At 35.4% G+C, this 18,423-nt stretch overlaps 1 protein-coding gene across 1 annotated transcript; it reads right to left on the bottom strand.

Moving 5' to 3' along the window:
* Positions 1-14,887: 14,887 nt before the first annotated feature.
* Positions 14,888-16,645, bottom strand: LOC106302165. Its single transcript, XM_013738692.1, has 6 exons — positions 16,432-16,645; positions 16,115-16,218; positions 15,807-16,044; positions 15,662-15,723; positions 15,488-15,569; positions 14,888-15,323 (listed from the first exon to the last, which is right to left on the bottom strand). The coding sequence occupies exons 1-6, from the start codon at positions 16,526-16,528 to the stop codon at positions 15,223-15,225; spliced, it is 684 nt and encodes a 227-aa protein (XP_013594146.1). The 5' UTR covers positions 16,529-16,645; the 3' UTR covers positions 14,888-15,222.
* Between the last annotated feature and the right edge of the window lie 1,778 nt (positions 16,646-18,423).

Here is an 18,423-nt window from a genome sequence, read left to right as displayed (position 1 = left end):
GGCTGAAAAGGTAGATAATCTCACCTTTTTGAGTGACTTTGAGACTGAGCAGAAGTTGGTTAGGTTAGAGAAGCTTGTGTGTGACTTAGCAAAGAAGAGATCAAGTTTTATCAATGGGTTTGAAGTATCTGTTGGTGTAATGATCATTGTTTCAGTTTTCATAGGTTTGGGGATCATCTTTAAGTGAATCCAGATGATGTAGTAATGTGTAATCTGATTTGTACTGATCAGTTTGTTGGTGTAATGATCATTGTTATTGATCAGTTTTTCGAACAAGCCTTTTGTAATGAATCGGATTTGTACTGATTTTTGTTGAACTCTTTGTAATGACTCGTAATGACTTATGACTTTATTTATAAATGAACTCTTATCTCATTATGGCTATAATTATAAATGATCTCTTTGTAAACTACACATTCATGAAAACATGATTCATGATCATGATCTACAAAAATGTATGACAATTGGATTGCACTTGCCTCCAAAAATGTGTCACAAGATGTCTTCACTGTGTGCTCGTGACCATTGGTCTTGGAGATTACAAAAAAAATTGTTTATCTGCAAAACTAAACAAAGTTACATGAGAATACAAGTGTGCTCGTGAGCATGTGTGCTCGTGACCGATGAAAGCAAAATATAGTGTCACAAGATGTCCTCACGAGCAATGAAAAAAAAATATAGTATCACAAGCTAGTATCAAAAGATACACTTCTTTTAGCCTATAAGTAAAAGACATCGTAAAACATTTTTAGACATCTTCTGCTCACTTTCATCATATCTTCTCCTTTTTAAGAAAATTTCTAATGGCATTTTCTTCCCATTATTATTACCACAAAGATGATGATGATGAATTTGATTCCATATTTGATGATTATTTTGAAAACCCTGATCTTATTCCAGAACCAAAAGAGCGAAAAAACGTATTTTTATCGAGAGAAACCGGGAAAAAGGCCACCAGAAGCTCTGGAATGATTACTTTAGCGATACTCCAACATACACTCCCAAGTTATTCCGGCGACGGTTTCGAATGAACACATCATTGTTCCTGCGTATTGTGCATCGTCTCTCCACAGAAGTACCGTATTTTCAACCAACAGAAGATGCAACCGGACGGTCTAGTATATCATCCCTACAAAAATGTACTGTAGCAATTCGACAATTAGCATATGGTGGTGGAGCTGATACAGTTGACGAATATGTCCGACTTGCTGAAACAACAGCTCGAAAATGTTTGCACAATTTTACCGCCGGAATAATCAGCTTGTTTGGCGATGAATACCTAAGACGTCCCACACCGGAGGATCTGGAAAGACTACTCCATATCGGAGAGGAACATGGATTTCCAGGGATGATTGGAAGCATCGACTGTATGCATTGGGAGTGGAAGAATTGCTCGACCGCTTGGAAAGGAATATATTCACGAGGAACCGGAAAACCAACAATTGTGTTAGAGGCGGTAGCTTCATATGACTTCTGGATATGTCACGTGTTTTTTGGAGCTCCAAGTACTATGAACGATCTTAATATTCTTGATCGATCACATGTTTTTCATGACATTATTAACGGAAATACACCACCAGTAAACTTCTATGTCAACGGAACGGAGTACCATTTGGGTTATTATCTCACGGATGGTATTTATCCGAAATGAGCGACTTTTATTCAATCTATCAGACTACCACAAGGTGAGAAAAAATCATTATTTGCTAAAACCCAAGAAGCTGTTCGAAAAGATGTTGAACTTGCCTTTGGAGTCCTTCAAGCTAGATTTGTCGTTGTCAAAAATCCATCTAAGTTATGGGATAAAGACAAAATAGCAAATATTATGAGAACATGTATCATACTCCATAATATGATTGTCGAAGATGAACGATCATCATTCACTCAGTATGACGTTTTTGAATTTCAACAAGGAGAAGATGTGGATGATACATTTTCCGTCGATATGCCTACAAATCTCGGCAATACAATTGATCGTCGAGCGAGCGTTCGGAATAGACAAGCCCATCAACAATTAAAAAATGATTTGATTGAAAATATATGGCCTAAATTTGGACATCTTCCAAATAACATATAATTTGTAAGTTTCTATGAATTGAATAAAATGTGTGTTTACTTTTATTTCTTAAATTTGTAATTTTTTTTTTTATATTTTTTTTGTTGCAACTTTGTAATTTTATTATGTTTTCACTTTTAATGTTATATGTTTTATTTAAAACTTATCTTTTATATATCATTATTCATTAAAATAAACAATTAATTTACTAAGAGACACCAAAAGTCCTACCAATAATCTACACTTTTGGGATTGTCTCTTAAGCTTTGTCTCTTAACATAAAAGCATAATAAAATAAGCCAAGGACTCAAAAAAAATCCTGCCAATAATGTTGCTTTAACTAAAATGCTACCAATAATCTACTAATTAATTTACGAAGAGACAACAAAAGTCTTACCAATAATCTACATTTTTGGGATTATCTCTTAAGCTTTGTCTCTTAACATAAAAACTTAATAAAATAAGGTAAGGACTCAAAAAAAAGTTGTGCCAATAATGTTGTAGCCTGTGGGGCATCAGAAAAATGCTGTGGGGACAAATTTTTTATTACGTCGATCATCAAAGAGGAAAATAATTGTGAACCTATCTATGGTGACAAAGAATTAATAATAGTATACCATCATCAATATATCAAATACAAAATACAGGAGCTCCTTCCAATATAATTACAATAAACTACATCATTTTCCACGCTAAGCGCGGATAAATGCCTTTAAATTTTTACAAATGTATGTTGTATAATGGTAGTCTGTAAGATAGTTAAACTCATTTTGTAGAATTATTTTGATTTTTAAACTCATTTTTGTAGAATTATTTTGATTTTTAGACTCATTTTGAATTATAATGGTAGTCTGTAAGATAGTTATTTTGGAATTATTTTGTTTGTATACAGGTTTGAATAAAAAATCAAAATTGTTATAAATAAATGTATATGAAATTTCTTGTTTCCAATAACACACTTATAAATATCATGCTAAGTTTATGTCATCAATTTGAAATCAATTGTGGAATGCTGGTTTTAAGACTGAAACCATTTTGAATATGTTTGGTATTGCAATATTGAATTAAGTTAAAAAAATTAATAATATATAACATAACATGAATTATAATTATGAAAATATATTTTGTTATATTGCTTTTATTTTATCATTTTGCTATGTTTCTTTATTTTATTTAGAATGTCTTAACCTTTTTATTTTAGAGGTTGTTCATTAATATAAATTAATTTTTAACACAATAGATGTATTTTATTATTTGAAAATTATCTTTTTAGTACAGTATGAGATATAAATATTAGTGTGCAGTTAATTATTCCTCTAAGTTTAATCATAACTTCGTGTTATTCTGTTGATATTAAATATTATTGTTTGGCTATATGACCATCAAACACGTGAATTTTAAGAACTTAAGCTTCTTTGCATTTGTGTCTTTGTCATCGTTCTTGAAAACCTAAAAGTTGTGAATTGTGGTGGAATTTATTATATTTAAACATATGCAATCATCATTTTACACAGTAGAATCTCTATAAATTAATACTCGATAAATTAATAATTTCTATGAATTAATAAATTTTGTCGGCCCCAACTTGGACCAATGTAAAATATGACATAAATAGATAAAATAATAAGATAATAATATTTTTTAAATTCTCATGTAAATATATAGTCCTATTAAAATCATAAATTGCTATCTATCTCTATATATTTTATATAAGTACAAACTAAACATTATATTGTTGGTTTTATATTCACAATGAAAATAATTATAGTTTTCTTAATATTTTAATATATTTTGATAATATTTAGTAAAAATATATCAAAAATCACATAACAATTCGATGAAACATAAAATATACACCAAATAAGATATTAAAATAATATGAATGTTAAATTTATAAAATTTAAATAATTTATATATGGTAAAATAAAATATTTTCTTATTTTATTAATAAAACAGAAAAATAGAAAAAAATCCAAAAACTAAAACTTTTGTAAATTAATATTTCTATAAATTAATAAAAATTTAAAGTCTCAACATTATTAATTTATAGAGATTCTACTGTACTTTCTCTTCTAAACGTATCTCTCAGTATGATGATAATCGTGAAAGAAGTGTTACTAACTCACTATAGTATTTTATAGCTAAAAGGACCTTATTTTTAAACATATAACTTTGGTGCAAAAGGTTATTGAGAATGTTAAAACTTTTTTTTTTGTCTCAATATTAAAATGTGAAAACTCAATTAAATTGTTTAATGATGATGTCTCGAATAATATAAATTTTCAATCAAATTTTCTTTGCAACTTAACAAAACTATTTTGTTGGTATATAAGAAAAAAGTAAAAACAGTGTCATAATCCAACAAAATGAGAAAATACAACCTTGCTAAGTCGGTAAACTGAATCAATTGCATATATTTAATACTACTGAGCGCGAATTAAATAAAACCCACTTCTGAAATAAAAATGGTATAATTTTTTATAGAAAAAACAGAAATGATATATACCCTTTTGTTGAAAGTATATTCCAAATTGGACAGAACAATCTTTTGACGTGGAGAAAATGATCTATACCATTTTTATGAAAACATTTTTACTGCATATATACCGTACTGATTTAAAACAACAAATGCCAATATCTGACGTTTACACTATGCACATTTTTGAACTGAAACATGCATTTTACGGAGACTAACAAAAAATACATTCGAAGAGTATTTCTACGTTTTCACGGGAGAGCAAGGAAATGAGGGAAAGCAATAGCACAACTTTGTTTTTACTCTTCTGTTTCCTTGTTGCTTCTGCTTTGGTGAAAAGTTTAGTATTGTTACATATTTTTCAATATTTTTTATATCAATTCTGTTGGTAAGTTTTTTTTTTTGTTAGAAAATTGTGATTTGTGAGTTAACTTCACAAAATATAACGCTGGTGTCACTTAAATTGATTAATGTTTTTGAGCTTGTGTCATGTCTGGTTCCTGAAACCCTAAGAATTAATAAGAAGATTATCTTAACATAAAATAATTTTTGTGGTTATTCTTCATTATTTTATTCAGGCTGTTGGTTCATAATTCTCATACTGATGTGTTGGTACATGCGAGGCCACACGTTTTCGAAACTTTTGTTTGATCATTTCGATCATTGACATCTACCCAGTTAATATTTTGTATTCAATTTTCGAATTGCATACTATGAAAGAACATATAATAAATTTAATGTGAATAAGCAGAAAGATTTGATTTTTTTTGTATGTGATGTTAATTATCTTCCGCATGATCTTTGTCAAGAAGGTCCGACTATTTAAAACACCACATAACGGATGTTAATGAATTCTCGCTGCCGTTAAACATAATGACAGAAATGTTACGGTGCTCACATTAGCGATAGCCTGAGGAACCTAACAGTGTCTTATCTCTGAGGAGTCGTCTTCGTAAACGTTGACTACGACATCATTGTTCTCCACCCATGGAGTTGAAGACGACGGCTTTTTTAGTTGGAAGATGCATCGAACCTTTGAAGCTGTGCACCGGCCGTTCCTTCGCCACAATGAGGTCTATTGAATCGTCGAAGCTTATGTGAATAAAAAGCTAATTTTTCATTTTAGTTATAAAAACTCTGATCACAATTTTTATCAAAAAAAAAAAACTCTGATCACAATAGTAGTGTATGATTGTAGCCAAAACGTCCCAGGATTTCAAACCAACACTCTGATTATAACACAAAGCACCTGTTTTCAGTCCTTTCTCTTCCTTAGCTTAAAGGTGTGATTTTTACACAGACATAAGAATATTCAAGTGCCACTGCAGTGTGAAGAACATAATCAAGTTGTTTCTTCAATCACATTGGACCAACACCAAGAAGAAACATAAACAAAACTAAGAACAACCCAGAAATCAATTCAAAGAACAATGTCAACTCTTCCATAGCAAATCATAGAGATCAATTCTTACTCTTTGGGAATTTTTAATATTTTTCTTAACTGGAACTTCCAAATATCAAAATCGTTGTCTGCAAGAATTTCAAACAGATAAGAATTCAATCATGATATGCTTGGGTTCTGTCACAAAATCAATATCTGAAACTCACCATTAACAAACATAAAATTTGATGGCTGAACACGATGGTAATCAAAAAGTTACTTAAACGCCCAACCTTGAAATCAGAAAGAAGGAGAGAGGAGTTCACCATTCTTCTCAAAGAAAGTTGTAAGGGTTTTTACAACTGTGAGTAATGAAAGGATGAAGTTTACGGGGCTGTCCATCTTGATCAGCCTGTCACTCAGCACACGTACTCAATTGAATCGTGATTTATAAAAAGACCTCACATTGATAACAATCTGGGTAATCGTGAGAGAATTGCAAACGGTGAGAAAATATCAATGTAACAATTACAAGGTCCGAGAAAAGAGCTTACTGCAATTTTTGTTTAACAGACGATGTTAATTCTTGGTAAGTCATTCTTCATCTTCCTAGGTTTCGGAGGTTCAGATTCGTGTCTGTACCTGGACGAAGCTGGTTAGCTCGGTTAACTGAATGGCTACGGTTCTAGTCACATGTGTTTTGAAAGCTAAATATAAAAAGTTAGAAAATAAGTGAGGGGAGCAATGAGATTTGGGTGAGATTACGTTTGTACCAAACCATGGGTGTAGTTTTTGCAGATTAGGTTTTTTTGAATTAGGATGGATTTAGGTTAAGAGATAGAGCTTTATATAAGAGAAGTATCAAGGGGAGATGGTTCACACAATTAAAGATACTAATTTCAATCAAGACCTCCTCATGTGAATTCCTCCTCGAACCCAAAGCATCTTCCTCGATGAATGTGATCTCGGAGTCCTATTATTCTTCACCCTATTCCTCCTCCTATACTCAACCAACACACAAACCATATGCAACACACACTGCAACGCATACCCCAAGAGCCAAACCCTAGGCGGCATGATCGGATGCTCATTCCTTGCCATCACCATAATAGCCCCAGCCACCGAGACAAACGCCAGGTTCCACACTATGTCCAGCACCACGATGGGCTTCGAGTAGCCCCAATCGCTCTGCCTCTCCTCGAGTAGCCCCAATCGCTCTGCCTCTCCACGATGGCCTCCCTCACGACCATAGACGGCTCCCGCATCGCCGCCCTCCGCCGCTGCTCGCTCGGCTCAGCAGCCTCGCGGCTTCCCTCAGCCCTGGTCTCCTCATGGATGATGATCTTCGTTGCTCTCCTCCTCCGTTGCTGTTGCTTCCCTTGTTCTCGTCGCCGCTCAGAAGCAGAGGCGTTGGATCGATGGCGTCTGATGACGGTGGCGGCGGCGAGAAGATGAAGTGGAAGAGTCGAGGGGGTGGGGGTGGAGAGACTATAGACGCTGGGAGAAACATATTTGGACCTAATAATAATCTGAATAGAGCCAAACTAAAGTGTCAATAGAGCCAAAACTAAAGTGTCAATAGAACCATACGAAAACCATTATGACGTGTCAAAAAAAAGTGCTCTGATTGGACGATTTTCTGATCCTAGATGGCATAGCTCAGGAGGCTTGTTATTTTTCTTTTAATAGTGTTAGATATTGTACAAAGAAATATTCGTAGAACATATATTCCAATGTTTTTGTTTTGTTTAATTTGAAAAAAAATTAATAGTTGGAATCGAATGAAGCAAATATATGTAGTCTAAAAACTCAAGTAGTTGTTTATACACAAGATCTGGTCCCTAAACGTCATGATTTGCTTCTCTCTAATCCCATTTTCTTTGTCAATTATTAATACATTATATATCTCTTTGTTTTGTGTAAAATGTCCATATAGTGCTATACGAAATATGTAACGGTAATTGATACACTAGCTAGAATTCATCAAATAAAAAAGTCACATTATGACAAATTGTAGATGTCATTGTTTCCAGGCGACTTCTAAAGATACAAGAGTGCCCAAACAAAATATTAAAAAAAAGTAGTTTAGACTGTCTTTCCAGTGTAACATCTCTTGGAACCACTCTAATCGATAATTAATTTATATCTACTACCATAAGTGAACACTACAATAATGTCGATTAGGTAATGAGACTTTTCAATCCACTTGAATGAATACTCTATATAATAGTATGTACTAAATTTCATTTTAATTAACACCTTGCCTCTTTTCCCTCAATCATGAATGAATAAATAATCCGCTAGGTCTCCTAACATTAGTCTTTGTTGGAGCCAAGAATATCTTCTATATAATGCTATATTCAAACAATTCATTAAATTATTATCATGTCAGTGAATCAATTATTTAAAGTGACGTCTATTAATTAACATATTCTTCCAAACCAGTGGCTAAAAGCAATACATTGTTTTGTTTTCTGAAAAAAATAAAGCAATACATTGTTGGGAGAAGAAAACCATTTATTTCAACTTTCGCAGTATACGATGTGAGACCATTTCCGATGAATTTTTTCATTTTCACCTCTAAAATAGAATAACTGTATAATAGAAATTAGATATATTCCAATGTATTTTTTTTAAATATTAATCTTTAAATGTAAAATAAAAAATAGAGAAAAGCTATTTATTCTTCTATAAATAGAGGAAAAAATAGAAATCTCTATTATAGATGAAGAAATATAGATGGATTGAAATAATTTTACTTTTAAATGCTATTATAGAGGTGGAAATAACAACATATTAGAAATGCTCTGAATATAATCCTTATCGAAAACATTCAACAAGTCATGAGAAAAATTTAACTGGTAGATAATTTCTTATAATGTTGGCCACGCATTATTGTCATCGTCCTATCGATCTTAGTTCTCTTGGATTAAACTTAAACTTTATATATATTTTTACACATAGGACATATTTTTTATTTTCTAGAACGCACACTAAAATTTTTACCCTATCATTTGTAGTGTTTTATTTTTAAGGCTTTACCTGCTCATATTAGTTGATCCAATATCCCAATCATTTCATAAGGAGCTAAGGATATGTGCAATATATATAAGATCATCTTTATTAGAATATAAGATGTATCTAGATCATGTTTATCTATTAGCTTATATTTCCTTATTACGATTGTATTAGCTTTCCTTATGTCAATAGGATTAAGACCTTATAGCTTGTATATAAGGAGACCTTAAGATCATGAATGAATAACACAAACATATTTATCGATTACATAACTTCTCATTGTATCAGAGCTACGAAACTAATATTTTTCCATACATACGATCTTGATTCTCGATCTCTTAATTCTCGTACTCGAAACCCTCGACAATGGCTGGAACTCTTATAACAACAAACTTAACCCGACGAACGATCTCTCTATGATTTGACAGCTGGTGATAATCATGGTGCAGTTATCTCTCAGCCCCTTCTCAATAGACGAAGCTACGATGAATGGACACAAAATCTTCGTGTTACTCGACTCACTTGACCTCAAAGATTGGACTGCTAACAAACATCTTATTGTCACGTGGATCAAGCTTACCATCAAACCGAAACTCCGATCTAACATCTCTCACAAAGAAATTGCCAAAGACCTATGGGATCATATTAAGAAGCGATTTGCACTCAAGACTGGAGCACGCTATCAACAACTCCGGGCTTCTCTCGCGAATTGCTGACAAGTAGGATCCTCCGTCGAAGATTCCTTTGGAAAACAAAGATATGGGATTCAATGGTTGAAGGCCTATGAACTAAAACCTGCAGATGCGGAAAGTGTGACTACAATCTGGTGATGGCGCAAGAAACAGAGCGTGAAGTCATTCGGGTCCATGATTTTCTCTTTGGCCTAGATGAAGTTCACGGTTCCGTTCGATCTCAGATTTGCGCATATATTCCATTACCGGACCTCGATAAAGTTCACCAATCGATCATGCAAAATGAAACAGTTCAGCTCAATGCCAAAACTGAAACTCCAACAGTTTTAAGTTTTGCTGCACAACAAAACACATCTGACCATACCAGAAAAAACTCGCAGTCAAATTCAACCTCTCGACAATACGACAACTCTAGACCTCGGAACATCAACCCCGACGTGAATGTAACTTTTACCAGCTGCGGAAGAGCATGACACCGAGTAACAAACTGTTTTCATGTACTCGGGTTCCCGGAATGGTGGGGAACAAGGCCACAAAATTGCATCAACTTCCAAGGAGGACAAGCAAACTCGCAAATCGTCTAGACAGAACAACCAAAACTCGCAATCATCTGGACAGAACTCTCAGGTGAACTCCTCTCAGTTAATCAATCCGACTACAGAGATTGGAGAAAACCTGACCTTGACCGACAACGACCGACAAGGATTGACAGGATTTTCTGATGGACAATGGAAAACATTGGTCAAACTTCTCAATCCAACGAACCTTAACTTCAATATGAATCGTCTAAGTGGTAAGAACGACGATCCTACATGGATCCTTGACATAGGGGCCACTCATCATATGAATGGTCACCTTGACTTACTTCAAAACATTCAGTTTGTATCTCCGATTTTGGTTAGACTACCAGCTGGTGCTAATGTCTTGGCGACTCAGCGAGGAACCATACGACTTACAACACATATACTTACAGAATGTGTACTATGTGGACGGCTTCCGCACTAATTTGGTATCCTTCAGCCAGCTTCATATTGATCATTCTCTTGTCGGACAAGTTATTGATAAACTTGTTATTTTACAAGACCGCATAACGAGGACTCTCATTGAAGCGGGTGAATGAGAGGGAGAGGGACTGTATTACATCCGAGGCTTCGAGTGCGACTGCTTTCAACTCTACCGCTAGTGATGAAGGTATTTTGTGGCATCGACGTCTTTGTCATCCGTCTTCTCGCATTGTTGGTCTTCTTCCCGGTGTTAAACTAAAATCTACTAGTGTTGCGCTTTGCCTATCAAATTGTGATGTTTGTCTTCGATCTAAACAAACCCAAAACTTGTTTTCTGAGAGTTATAATAAAACCTCTTCTTTGTTTGAACTTATTCACTACGATCTTTTGGGTCCATATCGAACCTCGGCATCTTGTGGATCTCGATATTCTTCAACCATTGTCGAAGACTACTCTCGATCCGTCTGGCTCTATCTGCTTCCTGACAAAACCACCGTACCCAACCGACTCCCTGACTTCATTGCCCTCATCAAAGGCAATTTAATCAAAATATCAAAAACTCTACGAAGCGACAATGGGACTGAGTTTATGTGTCTCACAAAGTACTTCCGAGAATAAGGCATCATTCATGAAATTTCTTGTGTTGGAACTCCATAACAGAATGGTCGACATATTCTCCACGTGGCACATTCACTACGTTTTCAAGCCGGACTGCCTATTAAATTTTGGGCATAATGTGCACTCACCGCATATTATCTCATCAATCGAACACCATCAAAACTCTTGAAGGACAAAACACCATTCGAGATTCTTTATGGGCGACCACCTTCCTTTGATCAGTTACGTGTCTTCGGATGCCTATGTTATGCCCATAACCAAAACATTGGTGCTGATAAATTTGCTTCCCGTGGCAGGCGTTGTGTCTTCTACGGTTACCCATACGGCAAGAAAGGCTAGTGCTTGTATGATTTAGACAGAGAAGAATTCGTTATCTCTAGAGTTGTTCTCTTCAAAGAAGATGTATTCCCTTACCTCGAAACAACTTCTGCAATACCAATCATCACGACAACACCGATCAATATGCCATCAACGGCACTCGAAGATGAACATATCTCGACATTACCATCACCCGAAAATACATCATTACACCTCTTACTAACCCTTCTTCATCAACATACCCGACTACTCCGATCGAATCAGAAATCAGAAACAGTCCAAGCTGATACAGTACTTGGTTGCGGTTGTCGAACCAAGAAACCATCAACACGTCTCACAGATTTTGTCATTAATACAGTTTCCCTCACTCCTTTAACAGCTCCTTCTCCTTCATCGTTCTTAGGTATGGTATATCCTATCCCTAACTATTATATCACTGCTCGATTTTCAAAATCCCATTCCAGCTATCTTACGGCCCTATCTCTAATGGCTGAGACAAAATCCTATAAAGAAGCAATGCTACTCGATGTTTGGATGAAAGCAATGTGGTCTAAAATAGAAACTTTGGAGTTAAACCACACATGGGACTTAGTAGAGCTTCCTCTGGGTAAAGTAGCTCTCGGATACAAGTGGGTTTATCGAGGGAAACTTAAAGCAGATGGAACACTTGAAAGATATAAGGAAAGACTAGTTTTTCATGGAAACAATCAAATTGAAGGAATCGACTAGCGAAACATTTTCTCTTGTTGCAAAGATGATTACGGTTCGGATTTTTCTTGATATTGCGGCAAAACAAGATCATGAGGTTCACCATATAGACATTCGTAATGCGTTCTTTTACGGTGATCTCGATGACGAAGTATATATGCAGCTCCCTCCCGGTTTTTGATCAAAATTAGATAACAGAGTTTGTCGTCTACGGAAATCACTATACGGCCTCTGACAAGCTCCTCGTTCCTGGTTTGCCAAGCTTACCATGGCTCTTCATGCTTTTGGTTTTACACAATCAAGAAGCGATAATTCCTTCTTTTTTCAATGAAGAATGGTGTAACACTCAGGGTGCTAGTATACGTTGATGATCTCATCACATTCGGAAACTCCTCATCGGCCATTGGTGATTTCAAGACCTACTTATCCACATGTTTCTACATGAAAGATCTTGGTCTTTTTAAATATTTTCTTAGTCTTGAAGTGGCCCAAAACGACGATGGATTCTACTTATGTCAACGCAAATATTGTACGGATGTTCTTATAGAAGTCGACATGCTTGGATGTAAACCCGTTGGCTTCCCGATAGAACGAAGACATGGCCTTGCACTCGCTAACACTGATCTCATTCCTGGTCCTGAAAGATATCGACGTCTTGTTAGCAGACTCGTTTACTTAGCAACCACTGGACCAGATCTTACATACTCTACATGTTCTAACTTAATTTATGCAGAAACCTCAATAAGCTCATTGGGATGCATGTCATTCGTTACTTGAAAGGGACATTTGGTAAAGGTGTAACGCTATGATCTTCTGCTCCTATTCACATCACTAGTTGATCTAATTCTGACTGGGAAGGTTGTCCAGTGATCACTTACAGGATAGATTGTCCAAATAGGCACGTCGGTTGTTTCTTGGAAGTCTCAGAAGCAAGACACGGTTTTCTTATCCTCTAACGAGCCTGAATATCGAGCAATGACAGAGGTTCTCAAAGAGTTAATGTGGATCAAGAGCCTGCTATTCGACTTCGGCATTAGGCATACAAAACCGATGACTCTCCGGTGTGATAATCAGTCTGCCATTTACTTTACAGCAAACCCGGTATTTAACGAACGAACGAAACATATCGAATCAAAATGTCATTTCATCCGCGATCGTATTCTCGAAACCACGATATCTACGCTGCATGTTTCCTCCGCAGATCCGTTAGCTGATATTTTTACGAAGGCGTAGGGACAAAAGGAATTCAACATTTTTTATACAAGTTGGGCATTTAAAATCTCTACGATCCAACTTTAATGGAAGTATTAGGGTATATCTAAATGATGTTTATCTATTAACTTATATTTTTTTATTAGGATTGTATTAGATTTAACCTTATAGCTTGTATATAATATAAAGAGACCTTGAAGTCATGAATGAATAACAGAACATATTTATCGATTACATAATTTTTCATAGAAAATTAAATCGTGTTGCAAAAGTCGCAATCTACTGCTTGTAAAAGATGGAAAAAGAAAAGAAAAATAGTGATATGTACGTTATTAGATTTTTTAACGTGGACAGGAGCATGAGGCTTCTCGATGATTAAATCATGAACACCAGAAAAGCCAGAACAAGTTAAAACAAAAGTCGGACGCGAAAAAAGCATCCGCTCTTTGGAAATCGAATATACTCTTTTACTATCACCTCTCTATCTCTATTCATAGGCCATCACCGATGCCATCCGTATTGACTGCTTTGGTCAACCAAATAATACGGAAATGTCGCTGATTTTACTTTTATATGGTTATGCGATTTCTTAATTCATTTTGCAAGTTGTTTATTTATTAGAACCTTTAACATCCGAGATATAAAAGTTCCAACTTTTGAATAATTATTATTTTATTAGGAGGAAACAAAAGCACCTAAAAGGTCTAGAAGACCATACCATTCTTTTACCATGTAGACGCAAAATAATACATAGACTTTTCACACATATTAAAAAAACATATTAAAATTTGATAGTAAATGCATTATTTTTTTGAATAACAAATTTTAATAAATTTTAGCCAATATAAATTCAATAAACACTATTAATTTTTTAAAAATTTACAATTTTTCATTAAATAATACATTAAAAATAAAAAATGTATAATTTTGAAACAAATTTTTTTTCTAGAATGTAAATCTTTCTGAAACGGAGAGAGTAATCCTTTCGTTAACATTACACCTAAGGGACTTTTTAACAGTAATGTTTTAAGAAACCGAGATAGGCGACCAAAAATGAAAATAATCACAACATATATTAACATATCTAAAAATATAAAAGGGATCATTTATTTTATAAATATTTTTTTTTGTTAACTCAAAACGCAAATGCCAAACTTATGATTCAGTTCAGTGTACATTAAAAATCAACAAATAGATTTTTATCTAAAATGCTAAATTTTAAATTTACACTAAACATAAAAGCAAGCAAACAACCGAAAAGAAAGCCTTGCAATGAAAAAGCTGCAAACGCAATTGACTGGAGTCAAAATGACAACAAAAATCTCAAATTAGTTTTTGTTTTAGTTAACTATTAAGCATTAACTACGTTCCATGTAAAGAAATGAAAAACTGGATCGTTGGTAGTTAAAAAGAAGATGGCAACATGCGCCCCTGTTTTGGATTCTGTCCCAATCATATAATGAACAAGTGCAATCCCTAAGGATACTATCAAAATCATAAAACCGTATCATTCCCACACATACAAAGGAAAGGGTTGTAACAAGTTTTTTAGGCTTGATAAATAGCAGTAGTAAGGTGATGCACTAAATCTATCAAGAAGGTGGAAAAAAGGAGAGTGTGAGAGACTTTAGATTACAGTCAACTCATCTCCTAGACTCTTGTGTCTAACCATACATCTCTATTGCTTTGAGTGAGAGATGTATGGACAAGGAGATTTTGCTCCACAGGACACTGACTCGTCATCTCCTTCCTCCGCGTTGTCCTGGTCTTGGACCTGGGTTTCTTGAAAATTGGATTTGCAAACTCTTGGAATCAGGTTCATTTTCATCCATTCTATAGCCTGTGAAACGCATAGAAACCTCAGTTCCAGTCCGAGGTAGAGTGTTTTTCTTTTTCTTAAACATATTGATGAAGATAGTATATTACAAGAAACAAAGCAACATAAAATGAAAATGTGTTGGACCATATATTACCAATTTCATCAGTAGAGAGAATGTTGGTTACCTTGCAGGGCGGTACGAGCAGTTGCTGCACATGCAGGATTTTCAAAATCAACAAAACAAAGAACAATAGGATCTCCATTCCTCTGCATACAAAATAAAAAAAACTTTAGTAAGTGAAAACTAATGGGACGGTTAAGTTTCAACAATGTTTCAAGTTGGAAACAGAGAATCTTACTTGTTTAGAATCTTTGGTCACAAGTCTCACCTCTTTATATCCCAAAAAAGGCCTAAATATATCTAGACATATAGTTAAGGACAGTGTCCAGCTCAAACATACTAGTGTAAGAAACTTTTGAAACGAATCACAGAAAAAAGGATACGAGATACTTCTCTCCTTGAGCAATTAGAAGGAAGTCCTTCAACAAACAGAGTGTTGGATGCATCCGGAGGCAGACGAAGCAGCTCCCGGCTAGGCCTACCAACTAAATCTTGTTGACCAAAGCCCAATCCTCGACCGTTTGGCCCAAAATCTGGAGGCAGCATTCCACCTCCTCGTCTTCCCATGCCGACACCATTGTTAAACCGACCAACTTCTTCAGATGGCATAGATGACGTTTGCTACAAAAACATGGGAGGAATCTCAGTTCGTCAACGAAAGAAGAGACAAAACATGAGTAAAGGATCGTACCACACTCTGGAGGTAGAGGTCATAAGCTGAGCCAATAGTTCTGGTATCTTTTACTGCACCTCCTCGATCCTCATCACGTGACACGTAACTGTGCATATCATGTCCTGAATAAAACAAGGCGTTAAACCCTATGGACATAATCTGCAAAACTAACAAGAGGTATTGTTTTCAATGCAAAGAAGCAATACTTTAAGACCTATAACAGATAGAACATATGCTCAAACTTGAATCTCGAAGTTGTCGAAACAAGCTCATCGAGGTTTAAATTGTAAAATTACAAAACCGAGCGGAGAAAAAGGAGGAGAATTGAGGTTTACCGAAGTCAGAACGGGGGCGTTTTGGAGGGCCACCGTGGGAGATCGACGACATCGGAGGCTGATGCTGTCTCTGCTGGTTCCAGTACCCATCCGCCATGGACGGCGACGACGGAAACAATCGCGATCCCTAATTTCAATTTAAAAGGGAAAAAGGTTTCGATCCCCAGCTGCTTGTTCGTGTTCTTGCCTCTAAAATTTCAATTTCGATTTCGAGTTTCTGGTTCATTCGCTTTAACTGGATGGTCAACCCGACCCGTAATTTTACTGACCCGTTCTATTCTCGCTCTAAGTTAACGGGCCTATACGTGTGCTGGCCCAATTCATAAAAAGCCCTTTCTTCTCCCTAGGAAATTAGTGTCGCCTGCCTTTAGATTTTAACGAAGCAGCAAGCACAAGTGTGATTAAGAAATTGTAGTAATCTATTTTTTCTTTTTGCTAAAATTTGGAGAAATCGTAATTTTTCCATCTATAGGTTTGATTAGCTGCAATGGTATGAAAGATGGTTTCTCTAGCTTTATGTTGTGTTTTCTTGGGAGATGCCCGAGTGTTTTCTGTTGTGGGCAATTGGGCAATCTGATATATAGAGTTTGCATAGTCATAACTCGTTGAAGTGTCAAATGGTACACGCAACAGGACAAGTTGATTAACTCATAAAATTATATACTAATTTGTATGATTTTTTTCTAGACGATTAATTAATAGAATATTTATTTAGTGGGATTTGTTGAGTTAAGAAAGATATGTTTCCTAATTTTATATTTAGAGGCAGCTTTCTTATGTTTTATAATCTAAAAGGAAATGATTCACAATACTCTTTTCTCCACAAGTACAGCAGCCGATATGAGTCAGAGCAGTGAAGTACTCTTGAGCCAATCTTTGTGATAGATAGATTGATTATGGGTTACTTATACTAAATGATACATAAAAGTATATCAAAGCAATTAATTCCCTCAGAAATGTGATGTGCGACATCGATGTTTAGTCGGAAGAGGGAGAAAAGTATAGTGTGAGAAACCCACAAATACTAACCGCCTAGAATACAAGCTAGCTTTTTGGTGAATTCTGCCTTTGATTTTAGATAGATTGATTGTGAGGCATTTATACTAGACGATACGCAAAAGTATATTAATCTCATTTTCCATACGATAATGGTTTGGACTCATTGCTCTTATGTGCGTTTTGGCCTTATTTAACTTTCGCCGGATTCGTCTATGTAAATTTCTCAATCAAAATTGCAGTCGAAGAACATCTTATTAGGAACATAATAAAACAGTGACATACATGGTGTTTAATTGAAGAATCAGAAGTTCAGAAAAGGTGTATGAGAAATACAACGTGCGACTGACTACTGTCATAAGAAATCATACCGGTTCGACAGGTCAAAATGTAAACCTAATGGTTGATAATCCAACTAATACATATTTAGTTACTGATTTGCCCCGCATGTTTTACCCCATTGCTATCACCTTGTCACTACTTTGCACTCAATAACTTCACGTTCTTTTATATATTGTTAGTCTTCTCTTTTGGCTACAAAGTCAATCACACATGTGAAAGTACTTTTAGTCGTAATCGATCTATATTTGGTATTCTAATCCCACTACAAGAAAACAGGGGGATTCTGATGGCCGAAATCGTCGGTAATTCGTCGGAATCGGTCTATTCCGACGAATTTCCGACGAACCCGTCCGTCGGTATCGTTTCGTCGGAAAAAAAAAATTCGTCGGAATTTCGTCAGAAATTCCGACGACTTTCTGACGAATACCAAGAAACGTCATTCTGACGAACTTCCGACGATATTACGATGCGGCTACACGAGACCAGAGTTCATCGGAAAACTACAATTCCGACGAACGTGGTTCCTCGGTTTATTCCGACGAACTGTATCCGTCGGAATATACCGACGGACATATATCCGTCGGAATTTACCGACAAACTCATTTCCGTCGGAATATACCGACGAACGTGGTTCGTCGGTATATTCCGACGACC

The sequence above is a fragment of the Brassica oleracea genome, chromosome C7 (genome assembly GCF_000695525.1).
Source record: "Brassica oleracea var. oleracea cultivar TO1000 chromosome C7, BOL, whole genome shotgun sequence".
Classification (NCBI taxonomy): Eukaryota; Viridiplantae; Streptophyta; class Magnoliopsida; order Brassicales; family Brassicaceae; genus Brassica; species Brassica oleracea.
This window is presented reverse-complemented; position numbering and strand designations above follow the sequence as displayed.

What these genes read in the sequence shown, in the direction of transcription:
- LOC106302165 (XM_013738692.1), bottom strand. Translation starts at nt 16,528, where the DNA reads ATGGCGGATGGGTACTGGAACCAGCAGAGACAGCATCAGCCTCCGATG. An exon ending in ACGCCCCCGTTCTGACTTCG is followed by an intron (nt 16,219 to 16,431) that starts GTAAACCTCAAT and finishes TGTTTTATTCAG; the next exon opens with GACATGATATGCACAGTTAC. An exon ending in TGACCAAAGATTCTAAACAA is followed by an intron (nt 15,570 to 15,661) that starts GTAAGATTCTCT and finishes TTTTGTATGCAG; the next exon opens with AGGAATGGAGATCCTATTGT.